General features: G+C 40.9%; 3 protein-coding genes and 2 long non-coding RNA genes across 20 annotated transcripts in view; 3 read left to right on the top strand and 2 right to left on the bottom strand.

The window, feature by feature from the left end:
* Positions 1 to 4332, bottom strand: part of IRAG2 (inositol 1,4,5-triphosphate receptor associated 2) — a 37820-nt gene extending 33488 nt beyond the window's left edge. For 2 of the 8 annotated variants that reach the window (XM_064420679.1, XM_064420681.1), the window contains exons 1-3: positions 3000 to 3217; positions 981 to 1587; positions 121 to 228 (exon numbers count right to left, since the gene is read on the bottom strand). In XM_064420679.1, coding sequence (XP_064276749.1) covers positions 121 to 228; positions 981 to 1566 — 694 coding nt within the window. In that variant the 5' untranslated portion in view covers positions 1567 to 1587; positions 3000 to 3217. Of the gene's footprint in view, positions 1 to 120; positions 229 to 980; positions 1588 to 2999; positions 3222 to 3531; positions 3621 to 3711; positions 3809 to 4233 lie in introns of those variants that run through there. The other 6 variants (XM_064420677.1, XM_064420683.1, XM_064420678.1 and 3 more) reach the window with 5 other exon arrangements.
* A 1108-nt stretch (positions 4333 to 5440) lies between these two features.
* On the top strand, positions 5441 to 6490 carry LOC135300812 (uncharacterized). The gene is made up of 2 exons (XR_010362587.1): positions 5441 to 5755; positions 6433 to 6490. It is a non-coding gene; the product is annotated as an uncharacterized LOC135300812 (long non-coding RNA).
* A 1382-nt stretch (positions 6491 to 7872) lies between these two features.
* On the top strand, positions 7873 to 13186 carry SPX (spexin hormone). Of its 5 annotated transcripts, none has more exons than XM_064420673.1 (8): positions 7873 to 8034; positions 8457 to 8547; positions 8877 to 9041; positions 9932 to 10012; positions 10139 to 10196; positions 11050 to 11112; positions 11732 to 11815; positions 13053 to 13186. In XM_064420673.1, exons 3-8 carry the CDS (start codon positions 9036 to 9038, stop codon positions 13109 to 13111), a joined length of 351 nt encoding a protein of 116 aa, XP_064276743.1. In that variant the 5' UTR covers positions 7873 to 8034; positions 8457 to 8547; positions 8877 to 9035; the 3' UTR covers positions 13112 to 13186. The 5 variants fall into 5 exon arrangements, with proteins under 5 accessions (XP_064276743.1, XP_064276746.1, XP_064276745.1 ...); XM_064420676.1 differs by adding an exon at positions 11927 to 11988 and having other exon boundaries at positions 7873 to 8547; positions 13053 to 13183; XM_064420675.1 differs by lacking the exon at positions 8457 to 8547 and having other exon boundaries at positions 8972 to 9041.
* Positions 13187 to 15995: 2809 nt separating this feature from the next.
* The window catches only part of GYS2 (glycogen synthase 2), a 44693-nt gene continuing 35531 nt past the window's right edge, over positions 15996 to 25157 (bottom strand). For all 3 annotated transcript variants that reach the window (XM_064420671.1, XM_064420669.1, XM_064420670.1), the window contains 4 exons: positions 23831 to 23926; positions 21845 to 22008; positions 20614 to 20694; positions 15996 to 16908 (listed from right to left, as the gene is read on the bottom strand). In XM_064420671.1, coding sequence (XP_064276741.1) covers positions 16687 to 16908; positions 20614 to 20694; positions 21845 to 22008; positions 23831 to 23926 — 563 coding nt within the window. In that variant the 3' untranslated portion in view covers positions 15996 to 16686. The remainder of the gene's footprint in view (positions 16909 to 20613; positions 20695 to 21844; positions 22009 to 23830; positions 23927 to 25157) is intronic.
* Positions 18546 to 25157, top strand: part of LOC135300808 (uncharacterized) — a 40112-nt gene continuing 33500 nt past the window's right edge. For 2 of the 3 annotated variants that reach the window (XR_010362585.1, XR_010362583.1), the window contains exons 1-2: positions 18727 to 18908; positions 21854 to 22032. This is a non-coding gene — a long non-coding RNA (uncharacterized LOC135300808). The other variant, XR_010362584.1, reaches the window with a different exon arrangement.

Genomic DNA, 25157 nt, shown 5'->3' with positions numbered 1-25157 from the left:
CCACAACACAGGCACCTACACATCTCAGAGCCTGGCATCACTCAGGGACCAAAACATGATATGAACCTTGGAAATCTGTTGAGTGGAGAACAAAAGAGCAATAAAAAAACCCTGGCAAACCTGTGTGGTGGGTGTCACATGCACAGAAGATGGTGGTCAGCAGGTTCTCTTCACAGATCAATCTCACGTACATATTGTCGGCTTTGTACCCCATAGTCTGCCTCCGTCCTATGAGGAATAAATCTGTTATTGCCCATCTGTATTTCCATGAAGCAACTTTCATTCCAGATGACTGAAACAACAAAACCAGCTAACCAGTTTCCCTGCAAATAAAAACAGAGCTTTTAGCACTAAACAACAGGAACTAGTCATAGCTGGAGCCTCTGAGCTGGGAAGTATTCAATGCATCTACTTTTATACATGTATTTTTGGAAAAAACTTGGTTATTTCTATGGAGTAAACATATGAAACAGGACATTTTAAGAATCCAGGTATTTCTTCCCTCCCCCTCCATATATATTGTAGAGAAATCATTAGAGCTAACTTATTAAGAAAGCAATCCCTAAAACAAAAAGCTCCTCAAAACCACAAGAAAACCACCTCAAACTAAGAGCAAAACCTAAACTCCTGTATCTTCTAAATCAGTCTGATAGGCAAATCATTGGCTATAGTACTAGCCAAATAGTAGTCTCAATTAATCTCTTAAATTGTTAAAAATATCTTTATCTCCTAAACCAAAAATGACGTAGCAAACTTGAAAAAGTGTTTGTCTTATTAATTACTCACTTTTTGCACTCACATTAATATTTTTTAGAGAAAATTTAAGATTTGCCTCAACTCTTTTTACAGTCTTATAAGATTTAAACCCTACTAAGATGCGTTTTACCAGTTTAAATGGTAAATAAATGTCATCTACATAGACTGAATGATCAGATGTCTAGAATTCCAAATTAGGGGGTGTTTTCCTTCAGTATTTTTACCTCTTTCACTTGAAGGAAACACTTTTGGCACAGGAGATTGGACCACATCACTTCCTGGCTTTTTTTCAGATGTGAAAAAATATAAATTCGGACTTGATGTCAGATACTTCTGCTCGGGCCACATATCTTTAGGTCCAGCATTAGCTAAAGCACGTGGTTTGCTCTGAGCATCGGCCTCCCTGGCTCCAAAGCAGAATGGAGAAGAGCTCTGCATGGGAGAGGAAGGCACCCACGAGCTGCTGGATCTCTCACAGCTTTCCAGGATAGAACAGGTGCTGTTTGCAGTCTGGGAGTCAGAGCTGGCCCCAAGACCAGGCGAGTGCACAGAGAACACATTGTCACTGGCAGGGCTGACCAAGGGTGAGCAAGCGCTCTCCTGACTCCTGCAGCTTCTCCCTTTCAGTATTTCTTCCAGATTTTTTTTAATATTGCTCTGTGGGCTGTCAAAGTTCCGGGACTGAAATTTTGGTATCTGCAAGGCTGGATTGGAGACTTGGTCCATCATTTGGATGGACTTGATCTTCCTGCAGATGCTGTCCACTGGGTTGTGGTGCCGTTTCTTAGCTTCACGTTTAAAAGACTTCATTTCCCTTCTCTTGCCAAATATCTGGAAAGAATAGGCACAAGATATGAGAGCCAGGGTGATTAACATGTATTTACCCCAATTTTCCCATTCAGCAGGCAGCTTGAAGCTTTGGTATCCAGGTGTTTGAAAACCCTTGTTCCACTTAGCTGTGACAGAAACCTTCAGCCAGGACATTTTGTTGTCCAACGAACTAGAAGTTGATGTGGAAATGTTGGGGATGAAAGACAGAAATACTTCCTGAAATCTCACTGCTTATTCTTAAATGCTTATTCTGTGGCAGGGAGGTGAGGGGGAATGAAAATAAAAATTGAAGAACACCCTGCAAATTAGCAGAGGACTTTTTAAATAAAAGGAAACACTTCAGTTGTACTGGGGTTGGCAGAGGTGAGGCAGAAAAAGTGAGACCAATAAGACTTTCAGCATTTCTATAAGCCTACAAGACCAAAAAAACTCCAAACCCCAGTATTCCTTGTAATAATCAGCCACAGTTGTCATAGTGACACACTGGGAATTACACAAGAAATATGCCCTACACAGGAACCTCATCCTGTGTGTATTTTTATTCTCTAATCTCCCAGGCAACATTTAAAAGGTATTTCCTACAAGATAAGTGTGCTTGCATGTAAGGTTCATTTTGCAGGGATAAATCCTCATTCCCAATGAGGTTCCTATGTCCACCCTGCACATTGCAGCCACCTGCACTGATCAGCTGGGATCTATATTATTAAATAATAACATACCCAATGAAGCTGGGTGAAGCTCTCATAAATCAAATTTTAAGTGATTTTTTTAAATGTAGAGAAATTAATTCCTTTCCCACAAAACAGCAGCAGGCGCCACTAACACTTATATAATATTTGAAGCAAGGAATAAAATTATATATAAGTATTTATTAATCTAGATTGAAATAAACATAAATACTAAGTGTTTAATTTAAGGTGGTTTATTATAGGCTGCCTGCATGGCAGCAATTTAGTTTATGTAAGCAGAGGTAAGATCTCCAAGTTTATTTTTCTAGTATTTCTGCAGGTAGTAACACTTACTCTAATGAACATGTCCTTAGCTACAAGAATACTTCAAAAAATAAGAATAACAAGAAGCTCAGAGCAATTTTAGAGAAGAGACTACTTTTTAACTATGTCTCACTTAAAATATTTGCTTCTCAAATAAATACCAGGAAGTAGAAGCCATCTTCTATATTATAGATACATTAATACAGATGTATTACCTCTATATAGATAGATTAATTACCTTTAAATTAAAATTTAAATACCCTACAATTACTTTAGGACTCTTATTTAAGCACACAAGAGCTTTCAAGAAGATATAAGTAACACTCTATTAAAGGGTATTTGATTTTTTTTCTGTAATAGACCAGTAAAAAAATAACCAAAACAAACAACAAAAAACACAGCCCAAGACCTTATACTTACACTAGCACAGAGAAAAATAATTTCTCTTCCTTCTCAGAAGAAGACAGCACAACTACTTCAGCTTTCCTCTGAGGAGTAGGAGCTGACTGAACTTCAGCGTTTAAATGAGCAGAGGGCTCTTCTGCTGGAAAATCAGCTTTACAAGGTACAGTTGCTGCCACTCAGCCCTCAACTGAGAGGGACCACCAGCTGCAACCAGGTTCTAATCAAGCATCTCAGGCTCCTTCTTCCTGGCCTTTTTACTTTTTTCCTCCTCACATCTCTCCCGCAGCTGTTAAATTAATTGTCTGTAATTTCAGTGCAACTTGAATTCTCCCTGCTCTTCTAATTATTGTTTAAAACAGCAAGGAATGTTGTGATATAGGTTATTGCTGTGTCAAAACTCTGGTTCATGGGGTGTTCCTCACTTCTATTAGCAGTTCTTTCCTGCTTTTCCCACCCACAGCAAAATTTCAAGCAGGAGCAGATCTCTCCTAATTTCTGAGAGTTAGAACAGGGAATCTGGGAGCTGTAAAAACATTATCACTCTCACCACTTTTGAAAGGAAGAAAGTGTTGAAGTCTCTTGAACTGATAGTGTATTAAATAGTCGCTCTGTTAACTGTCATCTCTGCCCTTAGTTCTGTGAAAAAAGAAAAAATTATTAGGACCCTTAACTAGGCATACAGTAGAGCCTGCCTGTCTGAAGAGCTCTATGGCTCCTGCTAAATTACCATGTAAATGCTCATTGATGGCCACATCTCCTTTCCAGCCTGCAGACTGGAGAAAACTGTTTTTCAGCTGGTCTTTCCACCTGGTGTTTGTCTCAGACTTATCCATTGCTCAGAAAAAAAATTGTTGTGCCATCCTGTGGTTCACTGAACTTCAGAAGTTAACACTTCTTTCTGAGGCATTTACACCTTTCAAAAATTTGTGGATTTCTACTCTTTCCTGATGCTTTCAAACACCCCTCACCCGACATAATATATTTAAATTCTACTTATAATTATCCCTTGAAGCTGCTTCTCTTTCACAAACACACTTGTGAGAACAGTAGTGTGGTGTTTGTGAGGGTCCCAGGACGAGAGAAGAGATGAATCTGACTCCATGTTTCTTAGAAGGCTGATATATTATATTATGTTATGTTATGTTATGTTATGTTATGTTATGTTATGTTATGTTATGTTATGTTATGTTATGTTATGTTATATTATATGTTTTATTAAAACTATACTAAACTATAGAGAAAAGGATACATCAGAATGCTAGAAAAGAATGAATAATAAAAACTCGTGACTACTCAGAGAGTCCAACACAGCTGGCTTTGATTGGTCATTAAGTAAAAACAATTCACATGGAACCAATCAAACATGCACCTGCCACATTCCAAAGCAGCAATCACAGGAGAAGAGAATCAGATAATTATTATTTACATTTTTCTCTGAACGTTCTCAATTTTCCAGGAGAAGAAATCCTGGTGAAGGAATTTTTCAGAAAATATCATGATGACACAGTAGAACCTGGACCTGGCTGCAGTATTGCTCACACATTAGTCCTCAGCAAAGTCCCTGTTACCTCTCTTGTGTGAGGCATTTACATTATATCTGACAGACTGGATTTTCCACACCTTGTTCTCTATCTCAAGCAGTTTTTAGCACAGTTTTTCTCATACATTCTAAAGGAAAGACAAAAAAGCTTCTCCAGCAAATCTGCAGTGCTTGAAGCTCACACACAGACATTGTGGTGCTGAATGTGCAACAGAATAGTTAAATAAATTTGGGCCAGCAACTGATGGCCTCTCTAATCATGCACCTGACTTACACCAGAGAGTATATTTTCCCTTCAGAGGTGCACCATGAAAATTCACCTTCCCAGAGAAGTTGAAGACATCCCTAGCTATTGTAGGGGGATGGACTAGATGACTTTTAAAGGTGTCTTCCAAACCCAAATATTCCATGGTTCTGTAAATTAAGGTCTGTTACGAAAATAAATAACACTAAAAAACATGTTTGTGTGGCATGAAATGTATTGATGGATTGCAGGTTGGATTGTTTTGGTCAACAGATTTTACAGGGCAAATATGGAGCTTGTACACAAATTTCCCCTTAGTCTGAGAGGGTTAAAGTCCAGAATTAGCTTTGAAAGGTTACAGAAACACAAAAAAACAGCCCAAAAAAGAAGAGGTCATACAGTTCATAACCATGTGTCTGGGAAGGACCAGTTGGGCAATGAGTCCTGAAAAAGGATTGTCTAATCTATTCTCAGTTTCTCAGTGATAACAAATCAACATCCTTCCATGGCAATCTATATTTGACTTTGCTACTGGTAGAAAGCTTGCCTTACTATGCAACTTACTGCAAATGAAACGCAAAATGCTTTGTAGTTTCCTACTTTGCAGACTCTGCCATGTGACATTTCACAGCCTTTTATGATGCTACAGTAGCATGTAGGAGCCAGAAGTACACTGTGCTACGTGCTGCTCAGGTGCCAGACACAAGTGGGATGGATTTCCCAGAGAGTTACCAAACTAACAGGAAAAAAATCCAAAGGAAATGAGAATAAGCACAAAGCAAAGGCCATAAATTCTGGGAGATTTATACCTTGACAGCACCAGTGTTTGCTGATATACCCACTGACCACCTACACACATCTCAGCTGCACCTTTTCCTCAGGAGAAAGCCATGGATCACTGCTGCCCTTACCAGGATACAATGACTGTATCCTGTATTTCCAGGCAAATATTTGGGAAGATGCATGGTTGTGATGCAAGTCAGTGAGGTAAGTTTGACTCCATTGGTTAAAACTCCAGCGCACAAGAACATTTCCCCCTCACCTCAGCACTGAACTTCAATGCCAGATATCAGCTTTTTATCACTTACAGCGTCAGGATATGCAGCCTGTGCCCTTTCAATCATCTCAAAAAATAAGAATAGGTTATGCTCTTTCTAATAAGGGGTCCTGCTGCTATAGCAAGCTTCCCTCTACTTTTCTCTCTCAGGGCATTGATTACATGCCAGAACCACTTCCTCCTCCAGGTGAATCAGCTGAGAAATGACAGCACTGACAATGAGTGTTTGGTGTACAGCTCATCATTCCAAAGTGCCACAGTTTTTTAGTGTGTTATGATCCATAACCCAATTATAGGCTGCTTCATTTTTCAAGAGTGAGAGCTCACATGTGCCCACACAGAGCCACAGTTCTTTTGGTTCTTTTGTGAACGCAAACACTCTCAGTACCTGCACTGCCTTCCCAAACCGTCGCCTCCTGTCCCTGTTTACAAAAAACCTGTGTCCCATACACCATCCTAGAAGTGGTTGGATTCCTGGGAAGGGTGAGATTGCTATGTTTTCATAGAGTCATGGTAAGAAAAAGCTTTGAAGGGAGAAGCTGATTCTTCTAAATTTTGATGCCTGAAGTAGAACTGACAAACCTGGAGTTCTTTGTTCTGCATGCAGACTCCTTACAGATTTCCAAGGAGAAGGTTCTGAAATACACTTTTGTTTGAAAACCGAAGCAACTTGGAGTCGTGGGTCATAGCAAAAATAAATGGATTTAGAACTGTAAGTCATAAAAGCACAGACAGTTTAAGGGAAAAATAAAAACCATTGGAAAAAAAACCAAAAAAAACCCCAAAAAACAAAGAAAACCCACCACACAAACAAAAAAAAAAACCCCAAAACAAACCCAAAGCCCCAAACCATTATGGAAATGCAATTTGAGATTGGGTTCATTTCACCTGATGTGAAAGGTCAAGGTCAACTGTCTCTTGCTACAGGTTGTGACTAAACTCCTGACTTTTAAACATCATGGTGTCACTGAGGCATCTGATGGTACAGCAATAAAACCATTTAATTTAAGATGATATTGTCAAGATCCTGTTTTTGTTCTTGAACTGGTGGTCACCTGTCCCCATTACAAGGCAGTTCCAATTTTGATCTGCTCAGTTCAGCTCCCTGCTGCCCTGCAGGCAGCTTCAAACAAGCCCAAATCTCTACAAGGATTCCCATGGGACTCAGAATACAGCCAGGTTTGGAAGAGAGACTGAGACTCCAGCAACACCAAGTCAGAGTTACTCAGATTTTGCCAAATGGTCACAAGAAAAACTGAAGCTGTTTTCCTACAGTGTAGTTACATCTTTCTCTATGCCTCCCATTCTCCTCCTCTTCTCTCCAGTTGCAATGGGAGGGGCTGAGCTGGTTTCCCTCACCGTTTCTTTTGTGTTATCTTGTCTCATTCCAGTAGCAGGAAAAGCAGGGTATCTTTTCAGTGCCAGACACATTTCCTACCACGAGGAGAACCAACCTGAAGAGATCATACTTCACACTGCCAATTCCAAAGGCAGGGGGTTAATTTTCATAGGCTCAGTTGAATGTTTTGATTCCAGCTCCGTGGTCTGTGCATAATACAAAAAATCTGAAGTCACTCCAGAAGGCAATAGGGAGTAGCTTTACTTTCTCCAAGTCTCTACATGTTAAATATCTCCTGGATGAAATGCACAGTCCCTTTCCAAGGCTAAGCGTTAAGCATTATCAAGAAATGTCTCTGATCTGTCAGAGCACAGGGAAAAGAGCAGGGAAAAGAAACTTCACAGTGAAGTAGATGCAAATAGAATTCCTTCTGCTAGGATGCATCAGGGCATGGGCTTTTAAAAAGAGTAGAGCTCTGGCAGCAGCTCTCAGCCACCACAGGAGCTGCTTGAGACCAAAACCTGAACTTCCCTCTGGTTTCCTGCCTCTACACCAGCACAAGCTGCAGCTGATGGCAATTCTGTATATTCAGTGAGCAATTCTGTGTGGCATAAGCAGGGAACAGAATGATACCTCACAAAAGCTGGACAGCAATTGTACCTTCACTTAATAATGAGCTTTGGAGCAGTTCCACAGACACACAATGGCAGGGAGGAGCTCACAGTGAGCAGCAGCAGTGCCTGTCTGCACACTCCTCCTCGAACTCCACATCCATGAGCCAGTGTTTGTCACACGCATGGCCTAACCTGGATTTTTGTCACACCATGGGCTGGCCCTGTTTGTGAGGCTGCTGCAGTAAACTTTCCATTGGTCAGTCTTCCAATCAGCAAATTTCTACCTCCCTGTTTGCTTAGCTTCTCCTTCTGCTTCCATCGAGTTTACAAAGGAAAAAGTACAGGAGGAGAGATGAAAACCCTTGCTACAGAGCAAGCAAGGCCAGGCATCAAGTGTGATTAACTCTTTGCCTAAAGACCAAACCAACTCTCCATGACTGCAATGAGCCCAACAATCACCCAGAAGTAGCTCATGGAAATTATTTCCCTGATCCCTGCCTTTTTTCTGTTCACTTCTCCATTGTTTAACCTCTTCAAGCCCATGATCTGGACTTTACTCCAGCCAATCCATGGGACAGAAAAGTGTTTCTGACTATTAGGAGTTCAGGATTTATTGGGTATTTTTGGTCATTTTTGTTGTTGTTGTTGTTGAGCTTTGTACTTTTACTTGTGTGCAAGAAAACTAGATGCAAAAGATCATTAGAGAATCAAACCACAGACTACAGCCTCTGAATGTATGCAAGGAATAACTTCAAGCTAGTGACACTGGGTAAGTCACTTTTTCTTGATGCTGGCAAGTAATTTACCAGCTTTTTCAGCTCCCACAATGGATGCTAATCTGATATATTGTAGATTATCCTGGGTAAACTCTCACCATCCATATTAATACCCACTCTGGATGTGATTATTGATCATCCAGCAGGAAGGTGATGCGTTGCAAACACACAGGGCTGATGCTGATGTATTCAGGAGGTGTTCACCTGTTTAATGGGGTGCATCTCCAAGTGCATCTATCTTTCAATCATTTCAGTCAGGACTTCCTGCAAGGCTGCAGGTTTTCCTCAGGAGTCATCAGACCTTCTGCTTCTCCATCTACAGGGTTGACAAGAAATCCCTTCAGACTCCTCCGCCCCGCCACGGAAGGGGAGGGTATTTCTATTCTGAAGACTTAAAAGGGATCCTTGGCCATGTAGGAAGGAGATCTTGTGACACATCATCTCAAGGAAAGAAGACTGAAGGTTTGTAACCAAGATAAATATGAAGGTAAGTGAGAATTTTTTGGTTTGTAGCAAACATTCAGTTTGCAATTAATGCTTTCTTTTTCATGTGAGTGCAATATTTAGGGACTGCAGGGAGGCTTAAGAAATTTTCCTCAAAAATAACCTAAAAGAAATACAGACACGGATATATTATATGTATTTTAAACAACTGCATTAAAAATACAACAGTAGCAAAACCTCTCAAACCCAGGATGAAATGAACCACTGTGAAACATACAGTTAGATTCTCTGGTGCCCATCACTGTTACCAATACATGAATAATAACATGGTCTGTGTGAACAAGCAGAGGTGCAACTTGTGCATAGAGGATTCATGCTCAATGCTTCCATTTGCATGTGCTGCATCAGTGAACAAACTCCAAGAATCAAAAAAACCTGTCTTGTGACTTGTTTTAATCATGGTTGATATTGATAGGATGCTAAATTTAAAACAGTTTTTACTTTTTTTTTTTTAACCTGAGGAAGTAGAGATTTTATCTCTTGGTTTGTTTGTTGGTTTGGAATGACAAGCCCCCTACATCTGCTTGTTGTCTACAGTTTGGTAAAATCAAGGTAGATTTTATACTATCTTTACCCATTAGTTTGTACTTTATTCTCATTTCGGAGGATCTGATGCTCATGTAAATAGTACCGCAAAAGGTGCTAGCCTTGATGGCAGCTCTCACGAGGATGGAATGGATTTGAGTAAAAAGAATAAAGTTCAATTTAAGATTAATCCTCTGATCAGATTTGCATGCACTGAAACACCCCCTGAGCAAGAGGAGGTTTGGCAGCAAGACAGGGACAATGCAGCAGCTGGAAACACCCTCACATTTAGAGGTGAAGTTGGGAGGATGTATCTTCCTGCACCTTGTGGTTCTCTGTTGTGCACAGGAGCTGCATAAACCCACAGCATCTGCCCTGGTGTTGTTCCTGGCAGCATCCTTTGTTTCCTTCTCCTGGAGTGCCCCTCAGGTGAGCTCAGGCTGCACCTCGTGAAGCTCAGAGCTTGGTGCCATTAAGTATTTGCACTAATTGGCAATGGCATGGAATGTTGACATGTCTCTTTTCCCTCTTTTTTTTTTTTTTTTTGGCATAAAGGCTCATTTCCAAAGGAGAAACTGGACTCCTCAGGCCATGCTCTATTTGAAGGGTGCACGTAAGTCCTGAGCTCTTTCCATTTTAAAGAGATAATTTTCCCCACTGCTGGATATTCCTTGGTTCCACACAAGCAGGAGGTCCTGAGGATGCTGTGGGGGTAGAGGTTTTGAGGCTTGCAGGAAGGATGTGCTAATTGCATGGTGCTAATTATGTCATGGTCACATCTTTGGTCCCTGTACAGGCCATTCACTTCCCAGCTGGACTCAATAGCCCTTGTGGATTCCTCTCACTCAGAATATTGTCAGATTCTGTACTTAGAGATGTTGTCCTTTGATCCAAATCATCAAATATAACAGAAATATTCATGTGAAAAATTGTATTCTGAATTGTTGATTTAAAATTAAAAGATATCAGGGAGGGCAGGTATTAAGAGAGGAAGAAAAAAAGCTCCCTGTAAATTAAAAAAAAAGGTCATAATCCTGAGAGAAATGCAAAAGGGAAACAATATAAATAATTGCAACATAAAATAAATACAAGCTCCATACAACTGTAAATATAACTGAAAGTTCTAGTGACACTAATACCATTATTTTTGTTAAAAGTGAAGATTTTGACCCTTTTTGTTATTTTAAAAATATTCTACCAATTGAATAATGCATTGTATTACTTCCCTAGTAAGCTTTTTATCACCCTTATCGATGCACAGGAAGCTGTGATTTTATTCTGCTAGTTTGGGATTTGGGATTTTTTTTTTCTTTTTTTTCTTTTTAAAGGCAATACTTCATAGTCCAGAAAAGAGATTGAAGGCTCTTGACTATATACAAAATCGAAAAGAGTCCTTTAGGGATTATGAAGTAGGAATTACAACAACTTTGGGGGGTGTTTTCACCCTTGTCTCACTGCTTTTGTAGAGGGACGTCGCTTCATCGCAGATGAGAGCCAGAGGAAGGACCTGTATGACAGAATGCAGCTTGGTGAGTCCATCACCACAGGGGTGTGGAGCCCATCCACCTCCCCAGCTTGTGGGAGAAATCCCAGGAAATGGGAGGGGATTTGTTTTCCTGGAATCACAGCCAAGGAAACAACTAAACCCCCTTTTTTTAGTTCCTTCTAACCAGCACATGACAAAGAGTGACTTTCCTCTCTGGTGCACCTGTGTGATTTCATTTACATAACTTCCAGACTGGCCTGGCTGCTAAGTGGGATTTTCATCAGTGCTTTTAACTTTCTTTTTGCACTGGGAAAAATAAATCAAGCTATTAATTGTGCTGAAGCGACAAATAGCAGCAGATGTCATCAATCCACAATAGGCAATGTTTCTGGAGGGAACAGGATGTTGTAAAGAAGTTAGGAACTTACAAAATAGGAAAATGTTGTTTTTACCTTCCGAGGGACTTTGAAATAACCTCCCTTTTAAAAACCTCATGCTAATTATCAGGCTGGTTTTGAGCAGACAATATTATAGAATGAAGGACACAATATTTTCTTGTCTTTGACTCTCTAGTTATAAAAATAATAAAAAAGCAAAGAACAAAGTTAAAAAATGCCATAAGACACTAACAAACCATGCATTTCTTATTTCTTTCATTCTAGAAACACGCAGCCATAACACAAATCCTTTATCCCTTTCTGAAGCTGCTGCACTGTTTCTTACTTCCTTACAGAAAGCACAAGAAGGTAAATTCATGTTTTGTCCTACTCTGACTTTTTTAAAGTGTTTTTTCAGTATTTAATTTACTAGCAAATTAATCTAGAAGGTCTGTTTTGAACTGAGATATTGTTCAACAGAGAGCCCTGTACTGAAGTGCACATTTACACAGCTTACAACATGAGCCACAGAATGATAGCAGGTAAATATTTGTATATTCTGCTTTTAATTTCCTCTTCTGATATTTTACTGTTTTGCATTCAAGGGAATGGCTATTTTTCAATTGAATTTTTCACCCCAAATCTTTTCTGGGGTAACTTTTTATATATCATACTGTTTGCTGGTGAAAATTTTATTCCTCCACTGGATTTGGTGCAAAGGTTTAAAGGAATACATAAGAATCCTAGGATAGGAGCTGTTGGTTTCACATCACCAGGCTGAGACCCTAAACGTTTGCTCTCCATGTCCTCTATCCCTAAATCTCTCACCTCTTCAGCTACCACAGACCTTTTTTGGAAATGGAACTGGGGCTCTCTGCTCAGCCCTCTCTTCCCTGCCCTGGCAGAACTCTGAATAAAAAACAAACAAACAAAAATAAACAAACAAATCAGTGGCATTTTGGAGAGAGAAAAAGGCAGAATTAAAAATTAGCATAGTTCTTTGGACAAAATATATGAGCACTTCTAAAGTTAAATCAGTGAAAGTGTCATTTGCATGCCCACAAAATCCTCTGAAGGTAGATTTTTCCAAATTTTAGTGGTATTTTCCTGCCTGTTGTTGCTGTAGCAGGGGAGATGGACAGCAACAGAAAAAAAAGGGCGAAATATCTGAGAGAGATAAGCAGAACTGGCAGCTTGTTTGAAAAAAACAAAACTATGTGGAATAACACTTTCATCTCTGTGGTAGGAAATAACCAGTCAAACCTGGATAAGCCATGCACTTTCAGATCAGCTGATTTTTTACTTGACTGAGGGCAATGCATAAATGAAGAACAAATCCATTATTTTCTTCAGCATGAATTTTTTTGCTATGTGCTAACTTACCCCTATGGACAGAGTTTGTAGTTTTCTTCTACAGCAAACAGAAAAATTCCTACATTTAAAAATGAAAGAAGACATGATTGTTTTTAGAGGTGCTGCCTCTCTTAGCTGAGCAGTCACACTGCACTGAATCTGTGCCTAAGGCACATCTGAAAGCTGAAAACTTTGGCTGGCTGTACTTTTCTTCATCTACAACTTATTCTCCCCATTGTGTCTTGTCTTGCAGTGGAAGAAGAAAACAGTGAACACCCTGACTACTTGACAGACAGTCTGTTAAATTGGTGAAATTATGTAAAATGTCTTTAACATTTGTACAGCTTTGAACCTGAAAGCATAACTTGTGTAAGTAAAGTGTTTAATCCATTCTCACAGAAGTTCCCAAATGGTGAGGTGTTTTCACATTGCAAAATTTTGAATGCAAAGGGATTAAAAGGTACTAGTTCAGATAAGGGAAGCATCTGTAAAGTTCCTGCTTTCTTTACAGCATTTTGTATGTCCCATCCGAAATTTAAAATACATGGCACCATCTCACCTGAAAAGACAATTAAAACTGACTTATTGTCCCAGTACACTCCTGCAGAAATATTCTGAATAATCCTACTGAACAAGTCCCAGCACATAAAGACTGTTTGGGGACAGGTCTTGCATTATCAGGGCCTCATTAATGACTGCATTGTGATTGTACCTTTTTGTTCTTTCTTTATGAGTCGCAAAACTGGAATTATGCATAAATCTGTTAATTATCATTCTGTGCTGATAAGGATGTGCTATTTATGTAGTTCTGTGGTCTTACTGGAAAGCCCTCTGTAGTTCTGATGTAATTAAAGAGTAGCCACGTGATTTCTGTGTCCAAGCAACTGTTTTATTTTTTGAACCTTCTAGTCATACTCTTCATCTTTTAATGTTAAACTCCCCTGATCTTTCTCATAATACTGCTGATTAATTCTAACTCACACTAACTGTGATGCTGCTTTATCTCAACACAAAGAAACACAGCTGAAGGAACAGAGGATATAATTTGTTTCATGGGGTTAGAGGCACTTTCAGTCATTATTTATAAACTGTATCACTCCACAGAGGAACTGGTGAACTGAGAATTGAGTGTCCTGTTTTGTTCATTTTTAAGCACTATCTTCCAATGGCAGCGTTTGTTGTATGACAGAACATTCATGATGAACTTCACCTCAGGACCAGTGGTATACACCTGAATCCTTCCATTAATTTATCTGCCCTTTGTTTCCAGCATATTTGGAATATCTCAGGCGCATCTAAGTGACTTTCCAGCATGTTTTACAGGATCATCAGTCAGTGCTCAGACAAAAAGTAGAATGGAATCAGAGAACATAATCCTAGAATGGCCTAGTTTGGAAGGGACCTAAAAGATCATCCAGTTCCAAATGTCCTGACATGAGCTGGGACACCTTCCACTAGAAAAGTGAAAAGTAGAGGGGTTATACATCCTTTGGTTTATCAGTGTCTTAAAATTTACATGCTTCTGCCTGTCCCAGTGATACAGAAACTGTACCCACCCTATTCCCAGCTGACTGATTTTTATGTGTGTTCCTGATTTAAGGTCTCAAGCTTAAACAATTCTTCACAAATATAATGAAACAGAATAGACCTTCTGCCTTGCTGGTGAGCTGTGTGTGAAACCCCAGTGATTTCCCATCTGGAAGACAATCCCTTATGTAACAGATAGCTGCCACCAAGTCTGACAGGTGTTGGGAATGTGTGGCATTTAATTTAGGCAATCTGTTGCTGGGGCTGAATGAGCAGCTGTTCCTCCAATGCTATAAATCCAACATACAGGAGTGTTTTGCTGTAGATAAATTGCCTTATTACTAATGGAATCTGTTAATCCTGGAATCAAGGCAGAGCTGACATGAGCCCAAGGCATCAGGCAGAGGTCACTTTGGCCACTGCAGGACCTGAATCTGAGAATTCAGATTAGTCCTATCTAAAAGCGGAGTACTTTCTAACACCAGGAGGGTGCTCAAAGCATGTGAGTGTGCTGAGACACACACAGCCTTCTGCTCTACAGCAGAGCTTTGAAACACAAGCAATAAATACAGATTTCTCAATTTATTTATGAAAATATCAACTTTCAATCAATATGCCCTTTTTATGTTCTTTCTTTGGGACGCTCAGCCATTACATCTTTCGACTCTGTAAGAGAACTCTGATTAGGAACACTTTGTGGAAGAAACACAAAATGCAGTTGTTCTCCACACAGTAAACTGTGTGAAAGAAAAGGTTTGCAGTATCTTTGCTTTCATCACTTCTATATGAAAAATTACTCAGTGTTGAATTACCTTTTAAATGGCTAAAGAAATAGTGACTCCTTTTAATTCCACATAAGTTCTTACCATAAAAACTGGAACCTGATTTCTGAGAATATTCTTTCATATCTGAATCAGCTCAAGAATGAAAGTCCAGATTTAAAACTGATTTTAGCTGGTCAAAAATACAAATAAGCACATTGTCACTTTTATTCTAAGTGGCCTATAGTCAGAACCATGTCATCAAGCATTGGTTAAGTGTTTGAAAGGTAGGAGCCTAAACAAAGTTGGACATCTAGGCTCCCCCTGGGATTGACAGGAAAGGTAAATACCTCCAAAGACTACATTGTCCTACCTGCTGAAGGACGGTCTGAATAAAATTCTGGAAATGTCTTTTCTTGAGCAGCATGAGAAATTTTTGATGCACAAACTTGAAAAACAAGAGATTGATCTCTAACATCTTCATGACAAAATGTGCTTCTGAAGAGCCTGTTCAGTCACTCTCTGCATTTCTAGGAGCTGAAATACTTCTAAAAGTTTTCTGTAAGGCAAATGAAATGTTTAGTTCTTGTTGTTAGGATCAGTTATTCCCCAAGAACTTTGAAGACTCAAGTGCTTTTCAAAATAATATCTTAAATTTTTTTAGCATTATTTGTTAGGATTACGTCTCTTCTAGAAGAAGTGAAATAGAGCATGGACTAATGGAAATTACTGATCCTTGAATGTTGTCACATTGGTCTGTTGCTTTTTGTCTGCAGGAGAAGGTGCCACTCAAGGAAATTTCGTCATTCCCTTTAGCCAAGTTACATTAATTTCTTCCCAAACAAGTTTGGAGTTAACACACTTAGAATCTACAACAGGGTGAAAATAAAAGAGACATACCAGAGGAATCAGAAAATAAATGGTCTGCTGTTTATTGTGGGTCTAAATGATGTCAGAAAGATGACTTTGTCTCTGAAATTCAAATGTCCACTGCACAAGACTTTATATTGTTCCACAGGAAGCATGTTTTACCATTGGATTAAGACACTTCTGTGTGCTGTAAAAGTGTTACGTAAGCTTACAATAAACAGCATCAGGAAAAAGACAGACCATTTTCTTTTCAGTGTATCTTTTTAAACTCGTGCAATATTTCTCCAGTGTAACACTTCTTTTTTCCTCTAATTTTTTGAGCTCTGGTTTAAAGTTCATGTTAGTTTAGGAGGGGAAAAGCGGAAACATAAATGAAGCATAAATTCCTTAGGGATACCCAAAATGTAGCTATTTGTCTACACTATCATTAATACAGATGATTCCACAGACAAAGGTATGATCTGCAGCTTGTATAAGCTCCTGAGGGGATTGTCTCATTCTCTAGTTTTATTAAACCTGAAAAATCTCTTCTAACTCAAAGGGGCACGGAGAAATTGTCATTTAAACTACTTTAAAGGTAAAATAATATTAGGTTTTCCAAAAGTGTAGCTCAAGTAACATTTAAGGTTCCCCTAATTACATCACACTGTCCTTAACACAAAGCTTGCCAAGCCTACAGGAGAAACTCTTGAGTGCATGGGGAGCAATGCCAGGGTGAGAGCAATGAATTCAGTTCCTGTATTCTCCATGCTGCTTCTTTTTTCCTTGTGGCAAGGCGCCAGTGGAAAAGGGGGACTTGATGTTCTGCCTATCCCTTTCAGCTTCCTTATCCTCATCGTATCTCTCATCCTCATCTTCATCCTCAGCTTCACTGTGGTGAGGGCTGGAATGCTGGGAGGCAGAAGGCGATGGTGGCACCGATGAAGGCCTGGGAAACCTGAAACCTTCCGTCTGGCAGAGACAGAAATAAGTTGAATGTGTCAGCTGAGTTCCTCAATTGGTTTTATACAGCGATTTAAGGCTATCATCGCTTCAGAAGAAGCCAGTCGTCAGATGTAAGCTAGACCTGCCCTGCAATCTAAAATTAATCTTCCCTCAACCCAGATCCCCTCAGTCCTCCTCAGCCAGTAAGTACACACTTGTATGAGAGAGATGTTTATCCTGTGCCATAAACAACATCCTGCCCTTCCAGCACTGCTTTTTGCAAAACATGACTATCTTTACTGAGCCTTAAAACAATCAGCACAGGACAAAATCCTTCTGTACTCTGTAGTCAGAATATGCTTACTGAAATTCAGGTTTCAATCTGAACATTCAAAACAGTTTTCTAGTTATAATGTCAGCATCTGCAAAACCAGCAAGGGGTTTTGGTCTGAACCTCCTCTCCCCTTACTAAAAAAATTAAAAGAGTTGCTCTTTGAGGTTTGGTATCAAGTAACACTGTTCTGAGCAGTCTCTCTACTCAAACTGGTGCTAATCTAAACTAGGCAAGAACTATTTGAAGGTGTGCCTTTAAAGTGACCCCTTGCACCTCCAGCCAACATACCATGTTCAGAAGAAGGCAATACCTTGCCTTCTTTTCCTAGAACATCCTTCCCCAACTCCTCTCTATTTGATTGGTGGAGAACACCTCCATGGCATTTAGCAGAAGCAAAAATGAGAAGCTGCCTCTCTTCCAAGAGGAATTTCAAGGGCCAGTTCCTCAGCTGGTCCAAAGTGTCATGTTGTCATAGGTTAAGAATGAAGTGAGTTTTTTGGGAGGTTGTGGTCAAACCAATCATTGCTTGGATTTGAATAGTGGCACCTCGCCTCCGAGAACACAGGGTGTTATGAATAGAAAGTTGTATTTTTTTTTGAGTTTCAGAGTTGGAAACAAGTCAGACCAGTCAGACCTCTTTGGTTTCGCTGCCAGAGAGGGGCTCCTCAATTACCTGTTAATGGCCGGTGATTAACCATTGTCCCCCTGATGCTGGCCACTTGCCAGAAACAAACACAGGGACAGACCCTCCAAGTACGAAGAAAACAGCAGTGACATCAGAGCCAGTATGCAGATGAGAAATGCATTGCGCCCCGAATTTTTACAGTTTTACAGTTTTTTACAAGAAAAACCCCTAAAATTATGAGCCAACAAGTGACTTAAGTGACGTCTAAGGATGGGAGCGTAGTCCCGTACCTGCTTGGACCCTTTTTGCTTCTCACCCTAACCTGAAAAGATACTGATTAAAGAGACACCCCGGGGTGTCAGACAAACAAATTAAGACTCTGCTAATCTCCCGTGAGGACGGAATCCTCAGCTCTGCCTGCAGACCAGTGGACAAAGCTGCATCATCCTCCTTCTTCGTGCCACGCCTGGGAGCAGCGGCGGCGTGGGCACAACCCGTCGATTTCTCCCCACCTGAGCTGATTCTTCTTAATAAAGGCATTAAAAAGGAGAAAGATCTCCTGCCCATTTATTTCACAGGGGGTTAAAATCAGAGAACTCCCAGGAGAACTCTGTCTTGGTCCTGGTCCGTGAAGGAGGTCAGAGCTGGGCCTGCCCAGCTGGGGTTGGCTGGGGGAGGGAAGCCATGTGGCCGGGTGAGGTAGGCCAGACCCTTGGGCAGAGGAGGGGGGTGAAGGCTCTGCAAGATGGAAGGGTGGAGGAGCCCTGAGAGGCATCAGGCCCACCCTCTACCCCCCTGGGAGAGAGATAGAGAGAGCCAGTGCCTGTGCTGCCTTGGAATGTGATATCGTGCTGGCACATGTCTGGCCAGAAGGAGAGGTGGGGGATACGGCACTGAGATCCAATAACCAGTCTCTGTGGGAGTTCTGGGCAGACAGAAGCGAAGATTTTAACCCCTTTCTTGAATAGTGGAAACCTTACAAATACTCCCTGATCCTCCTGAATATGAATAAGGAGAGAGAGAGATGAAGCCAGAGGAAATGGGCAAGTGTGAGGAAAGTTGGTGCACGTGAGAGATGTCCGAAGAGGTGGGAAGAATCCTAGGTGGGAGGAGATGATGGAGTGGCCTTGTGCTGGACTCTTTTCTTATGGCCATAGACAGACCCCAGACCCATGTTTTTCCTGTGACCCAGGGACTGCATTTAGGGGGAGGCAATGCTTTGGAGCCAAGAGTGAAGCACAATGCCTTGGTGCAGTGAAGCAGTGGCATGAACAGAGACGGCTGAGGAGGGTGTGGGATGCCCTCTGTCTTCAGTGAAGAGGAAGATCTCTGTTCATGATGCCCCTTGGCCCTAGGGGGTAAATTTGGGGGGGACTGGTGTCCCAAAGCTGAGAGACTGCTGCTTTTTTGGAACTGGGTGGAGCATCCTTAAAAGGGGAACCCTAAAAGCAGTTCTGGTCCATGTGCAGTGGTGAGAGCACGGGACATGAGGGGGAAGAAGTCACGAGGGCACATGTTCTCTGAGCAGTGCCACAAGTGACATGGAAACACAAGAGGTTTCAATTGTGTTTCCGGGGGAAGCCTGTGGTGCAAGAGGGGACTCCTCTCTCCCTGATGGGCTTGAGAGTTCATTATTTGAGGGGTGGTGATGGACTGAAAGTTGATTATCTGAAAAATGGTGACTGGGTGGAAATCTAAGGGGTTATTTCATGCTGTGAAGGAAATGGGGGGAGGAAGAGGAATGTATTTGGAGGGTTTTCATTCTTAGTTCTGTGCCTGTTCCTTTTTAACTTTTAACTACTATTGTAGTTACTAAAGCTTGTTTCCTTTATTCCTAAATTGGAGCCTGCTTTGCTCTGTTCCTGATCACATCTCACAGCAGCCACTACAGAAAGTATATTTTCATGGGGGCACTGGCATTGGGACAGACTCAAACCATGACACATGGTCCCGTCCTACTCAGTCTAAATCATCTGAAGACCTGTTCCTGTGTCACACCTGGTAACCCCTGTGTTTGGATCTGATACCAGGAGGTTGTGGTTTAGCCCCAGTCAGCAACTCAGCCCCGCACAGCCTCAGCTCACTCCCTCCTGGAAAGGCCAAGGAGGGAATCAAAAGGGGGAAAGTGGGAAAGCTCATGGATTAGATTAAGACAGTTTAGTAGGGAAGGCAAAAGCTATGTACATAAGCAAAGCAAATCCAGGAATTCATTCCCTACTTCCCATGGGCAAAGAGGTGTTCAGCCATCCCCAGAAGAGCAGGGCCCCATCACAGGTAGCAGGAAGTGAAAAGACAAATGCCAGCACTCCGAACATCCCCCTTTCCTCCTTCTTCCCCCAGCTTTATATACTGAGCATGATGCCATAAGGTCTGGAGTGTCCCTTTGGCCAGTTAGGGTCACAGTCCCAACTGTGTCCCCTCCCAACTTCCTGTGCACCCCCAGCCCCTCGCTGACAGGGAGGGTGAGGAGCAGAAAAGTTCTTGGCTCTGTGCATGCCCTGCTCCGAACTAAACCATCCCTGTGTTATCAGCACTGCTTTCAGCACAAATCCAAAACACAGCCCAGCTACTGTGAGGAAAATCGACTCTGTCTCAGCCCAAAACAGGATACTCTGACTGGAGACTGGGTCTATAACTTGTTAAGTTTTTAATTAGGAGTTCCTAATTCTCTTTAGTTACACCCAAACTTGCTAGCTCTCTTCTCCCTCACACTCTTCCTCTCTCTCCTTGTAAAAGCAGGTAAAATGAACTCATCTCCAAAAGCAGACTTTACCTTTGGCGGAGCACTTGGTTCCATGTCAAATTTATCTGGGAATGTTCTGCTGAGGGCCAAGTGTCTGGCATGCATATAATACTGCAACAAAACAGAGAACCCATTACAAGTCATAGAAATCTTGGGTAGATTTAAGCAAGGGGGAAAAAGGAACATAAAATGAGTTATCTTCTAAAAGATGGTGCTGAACCAAGGCTAAATGTGTTTTCAGATAAGCAGAATCCAGCTGATATTACTGCTTGTACTGTGAAGTGATGAGCCGTTCATGATAAATTCACACCTAAGAAGTCTGAAACAGAAGCTGAATAAGATGTCTGTAAGATGTATTAAAATGGAACCTAGGACTTGTCTTGGTCAGTGTAGCTCCTATTGAGTGACAGGTATTCATCCCTCAGAAAAGAAATGGGTGGTGTTTTTGATGAGGCAAATTTACATTTTTAAGTGTGCATAAGTATTACACATAAGTTTTAGGCTCATTCAAAGTCACTTCGGACTGCACTGAAGCATGTGTAACAGTGACAGAGAAGTAACATTTATGAGTTCAATGATACCAGGTATTTAGGAATTTGACAAAAATATTTTTAGATCCACTGTATTCCTGAGCTTGCAGCACATGCACAGAAAAAAAATAGCTTGTTCTATCTCATGCAGTGTTGGGAACCATATAAATACTAAGGTTCATACACAGGTATCAGAGCAGGAAAAGGTCCAAAATAGTTACAAAACTCACATATGTGCATCCACTTCTTTAGTCCTGCAGAATTGAGACCAATCCTTTGCTACTGTCTTCTTAATAGGTGGCACTGTAGTGCTTTCTGTGTCAAAGTGAAAACACTACTTTGCATTTAAAGTACAGAGGTAGTTAAGGAGTCTTGAGGAGCCACAGAGCCCAGCAACATTTCATGAAGGATGGGAAGGATTTTTGAAAGTGTCCAGATGACTCTGGAACATAAATCCTCCTTAATGTAGGTGTTGCAAACAACACCAGATTTTTACATTGTGTTTAGCACCAGCAAGAACTTGGTGGTGTGACTGGATTTTGATCTAACCTATTCAGTCTCTCTTTGCCAGTGGAGCATGGAAGGATTACACTGAAATGTGCAGGCTCTGCCTTTAGCCCCTTAGAGAGAGGAATTTCAGCACACGGCTGTGTCCTCACATTGCAGCACCGTGCTGAAGGCTCTGGCCAGACCCATGAGGCCAGAATTTTTAATGCCTCTTTGCCACACACCCTGCCCAGGTACTTCCAGTCCAGGAGGTCTGAGAGGCGCTCGGTGCGGTTCCTCTGGATGATCCTCTGGCGCCGGTTCTGCTGGCAAAACCCGTACAGGAACTGGGTCAGCTGGTTGCACGACTCATCTGGTGAGCGGAACCTCCTGTCTACGATGTAGATCCCTGAGGGACACAAGAAAAGCTGAGGTGAGTGGGACTGAAGATGGGATCTGACCTCCTACACCTCCAATCTACCTTCTGTCATGTAGCCTTACAAATGTTACACGCAGTATATTCTTTTTAATGTTAAAAGGCAGCTACGACTGGAACATTTGTTACCATTCTGATGAAATGGAGAGATGGAGAGAAATATACTGTTTTTAAAAAAACTTAATTTTTTCTACTTTTCAGGCTGAAATTTAGCAGATTCTTCAAAACTCAGAGGCTCTGTTGTTAATGTGTATGTATGTCCAAAAAGGTTTGAGTTTCTGGATAAAGACTTATTTTTATCTCACATAATTTTAAAAATATTGACTTCTTAAAGAAAACATAATCTAGTGCTTTCCTAGCTTGCTGTAGAATTAACAAGTGTGGATGGCCAGAATCAGGCTGTAGGAGAGAGGCTGTGTTTTCTGTAGAAATACAAGTGTTTCCCTAGAGACAACTAACTCACATACATCATTCAACAGACAATTCTGGCAGACAGAGGGCAGAGGTAAACTTTGCCTCTACATTGCTGAGATTAAAACTTTATTTTTGCCACCTTCCTTAAAGCAGAGTGTTGGGAAGAAGAAGGTGCCAGACCTTGCAGCCCTCTTAGTGGACATGAGAGAAGCAAAACTACCTTAATGAAGTGCCTATAAATTACTGTGCTTACTAAAGCACAGTAATTTATGACAACTTGCACCTATGTTTTGGCAGAGAAGAGCAAGTGACCTGTGTTCTGTGGTCTCTCTGAAGGGTCTTAAAGACATGTTCTCCCAGGCAGGTGTATCTAGATTTTGTACCTGGCTCTAACCCTTGCCTCTAGGTCAGGCAAAGGTGGCACCAGTGTGGGGCTGTCACTGCCTGATTGTGGAAACAAGCCCAGGTACTTGGAAACAGGCCCTAGTTTGGGAATATACTCAATATTCACAGAACCACAGAATTATAGAATGGTTCAGGTTGGAAGGGATGTTAAAGATCATCAAGTTCCAACCCCTGCCATGGGCAGGGACACCTGGCACTATCCCAGGCTGCTCAGAGCTATATCCAGCCTGACCTTTGACACTTCCAGAGATGGGGCATCCAGTCAGCCCTGGCTAAACCAGGAGGAAAGGACAGGGCGTGCTGTGCCGTGCTCTGTACCTCGGGGAGGCCACAGCTTTAGTGACAATTGCACCAGTTGGAAAACAGGGACCATCAACCCTAAAAGGAGGAGCTACTGAGGCAGAGGATGACTCAAGAGGCAGAATCATCCTGATATACCAGGCACTGGCACTCCAGTTATGAACCATTTGTAAACCTTCTTGAGCAGATCATTATTTGAAGAAGATTCCTTGTATTTCCATGCCTTTTTTTTTTTTTTTTTGACGTGTACATGGTAATTCATGGTAATTTAATGTTTGTTTGGGGAGAATCATGTCACTGGTCTTGAATCCCAGACTGTTAAGAGAAGCAGACTTTCCCTGCTTCTTTGGAAGGCTTAGAGTGTTATAACCAGAGGCATTAAAGGGAAATGCTGGGAGACTCTAGACTGATATGAGCAGTGATGAATTTGAAAGAATACGGCAAACAAAAGGTTAAAAGGAAATAAAAAATCTCCCAAAACAGAAAGGGTTTGGACAAATATGAAAGCTGAAATCACTTGTCCAACTTAACAAGATATTCAGAGCCCTGAATATATTCCCCTAGTGGATTTCCTTGTCCTAGAGAAACACAAATTTGAGGAGTAACAGCATGGTTGCTGTGCTTTTTGCTTTCCGAACTCAGAGGTGATATTTTGATATGCTGTTAAAGTCTTTACCATAAGCTTCTGGGTCAGCAACATGTTCCTGCATGAAACAGCCGAATCCAGAGAGGTTTGTGGTTACACTGGGAATGCCCATCACAGTACACTCAGCTGCAGAAAGAAACAGGAAAAAAGGGTTTCAGGACAATACACCTGCAATGGTTTCACCTTTAAGGGGGGGGATCCAAAACAGGAAGACAGAAAGTCCCGTAACAATAAAGCTGCTCTGAAAATATCTAGTGAAAACTATAATAATGTTTTGTTGTAGATTATGGGAAAAAATATAAAAAGAAATTTTAAACACCAAATTCACCCTATGCTTGCAAACATGTTTGAGTTTCAGAGCAGCTAAACTGCAAACTTTCTGGGAGTGCAGTTTTGAAACAGAGAACCCCAATACATGGTCAGGACTATCTGGATTTTAAACTGGAGCCTAATGTACACCTATGTTCATTAGTTGTTCACAATTCTTTGCAAAACTGAATCTCTTAAGAGCAGGAGCATATCGAACTTTGGATTTCGATGGTTTGACAACAGGTCTCTATAGCAGGAAAAAAACCCCAAAACAACCTACAAAATAAAAATCTCACCCCAAAACAACAAACCCCATAATTTACTCAGGACTGTGTTCACAGTAGATGTGCAGCTAGTTTTATAAAATCAGAAAATGTATGGATTTTTTGTACTTTTTTTCTGTCACAGCCATGAATAAGGATAATTGCTTACCCTCCTTAAAAAGTTTTTGCCAAGGAGCCTAAGCCTAACCTAAACCAGCATGCAGACTCTAGTCTTACAAAGGGCAAAGACATCTACATGGCCTTCACTCATATGACAATAAAACTGGTGTCTATAAAATAGTTATAAATACACCTTTCAAAAGCAATCTTTGTTTCTGGGAGACACAAATGGGTATTGACAAAGAAAACATTTTAATTCAGAATCTATATGCTCTCTGCATTTTTAGAAAATCTCCAGTTAATTCAATGAGATTTACTACTACTGCATGTATTTCTGTTAAATTATTTAATTATGGTATTACATAATTCTCTCAAACTTGTTATCTTGAATTAAATCCACTGAACTATGTCAGCTGGCAGCATCAGATTTCTTGCCCTGCTTTTTTTAATATTTACATTCCTGCACACCGTTTTAAAAAAATCCTTAAACCAAGAATTAAGTTTTAAAAATTATTTCTGGTTCTAAAGCCATAGAAAATCAAAAGATTACACATTAGTATGGGAAAGAGTACACTGCAGGGACAGTTTTACCATCAGTAAGACCTTTGCATGGCAGACGAAACAGAGTTTGAAGAGTTTTTGCAGCACTTCAGAAGGAACTGGCT

The sequence above is a fragment of the Passer domesticus genome, chromosome 5 (genome assembly GCF_036417665.1).
Source record: "Passer domesticus isolate bPasDom1 chromosome 5, bPasDom1.hap1, whole genome shotgun sequence".
Taxonomy (NCBI): Eukaryota; Metazoa; Chordata; class Aves; order Passeriformes; family Passeridae; genus Passer; species Passer domesticus.
The sequence above is the reverse complement of the archived record's forward strand: the minus strand, read 5'-3'. Positions and strand labels throughout refer to the sequence as shown.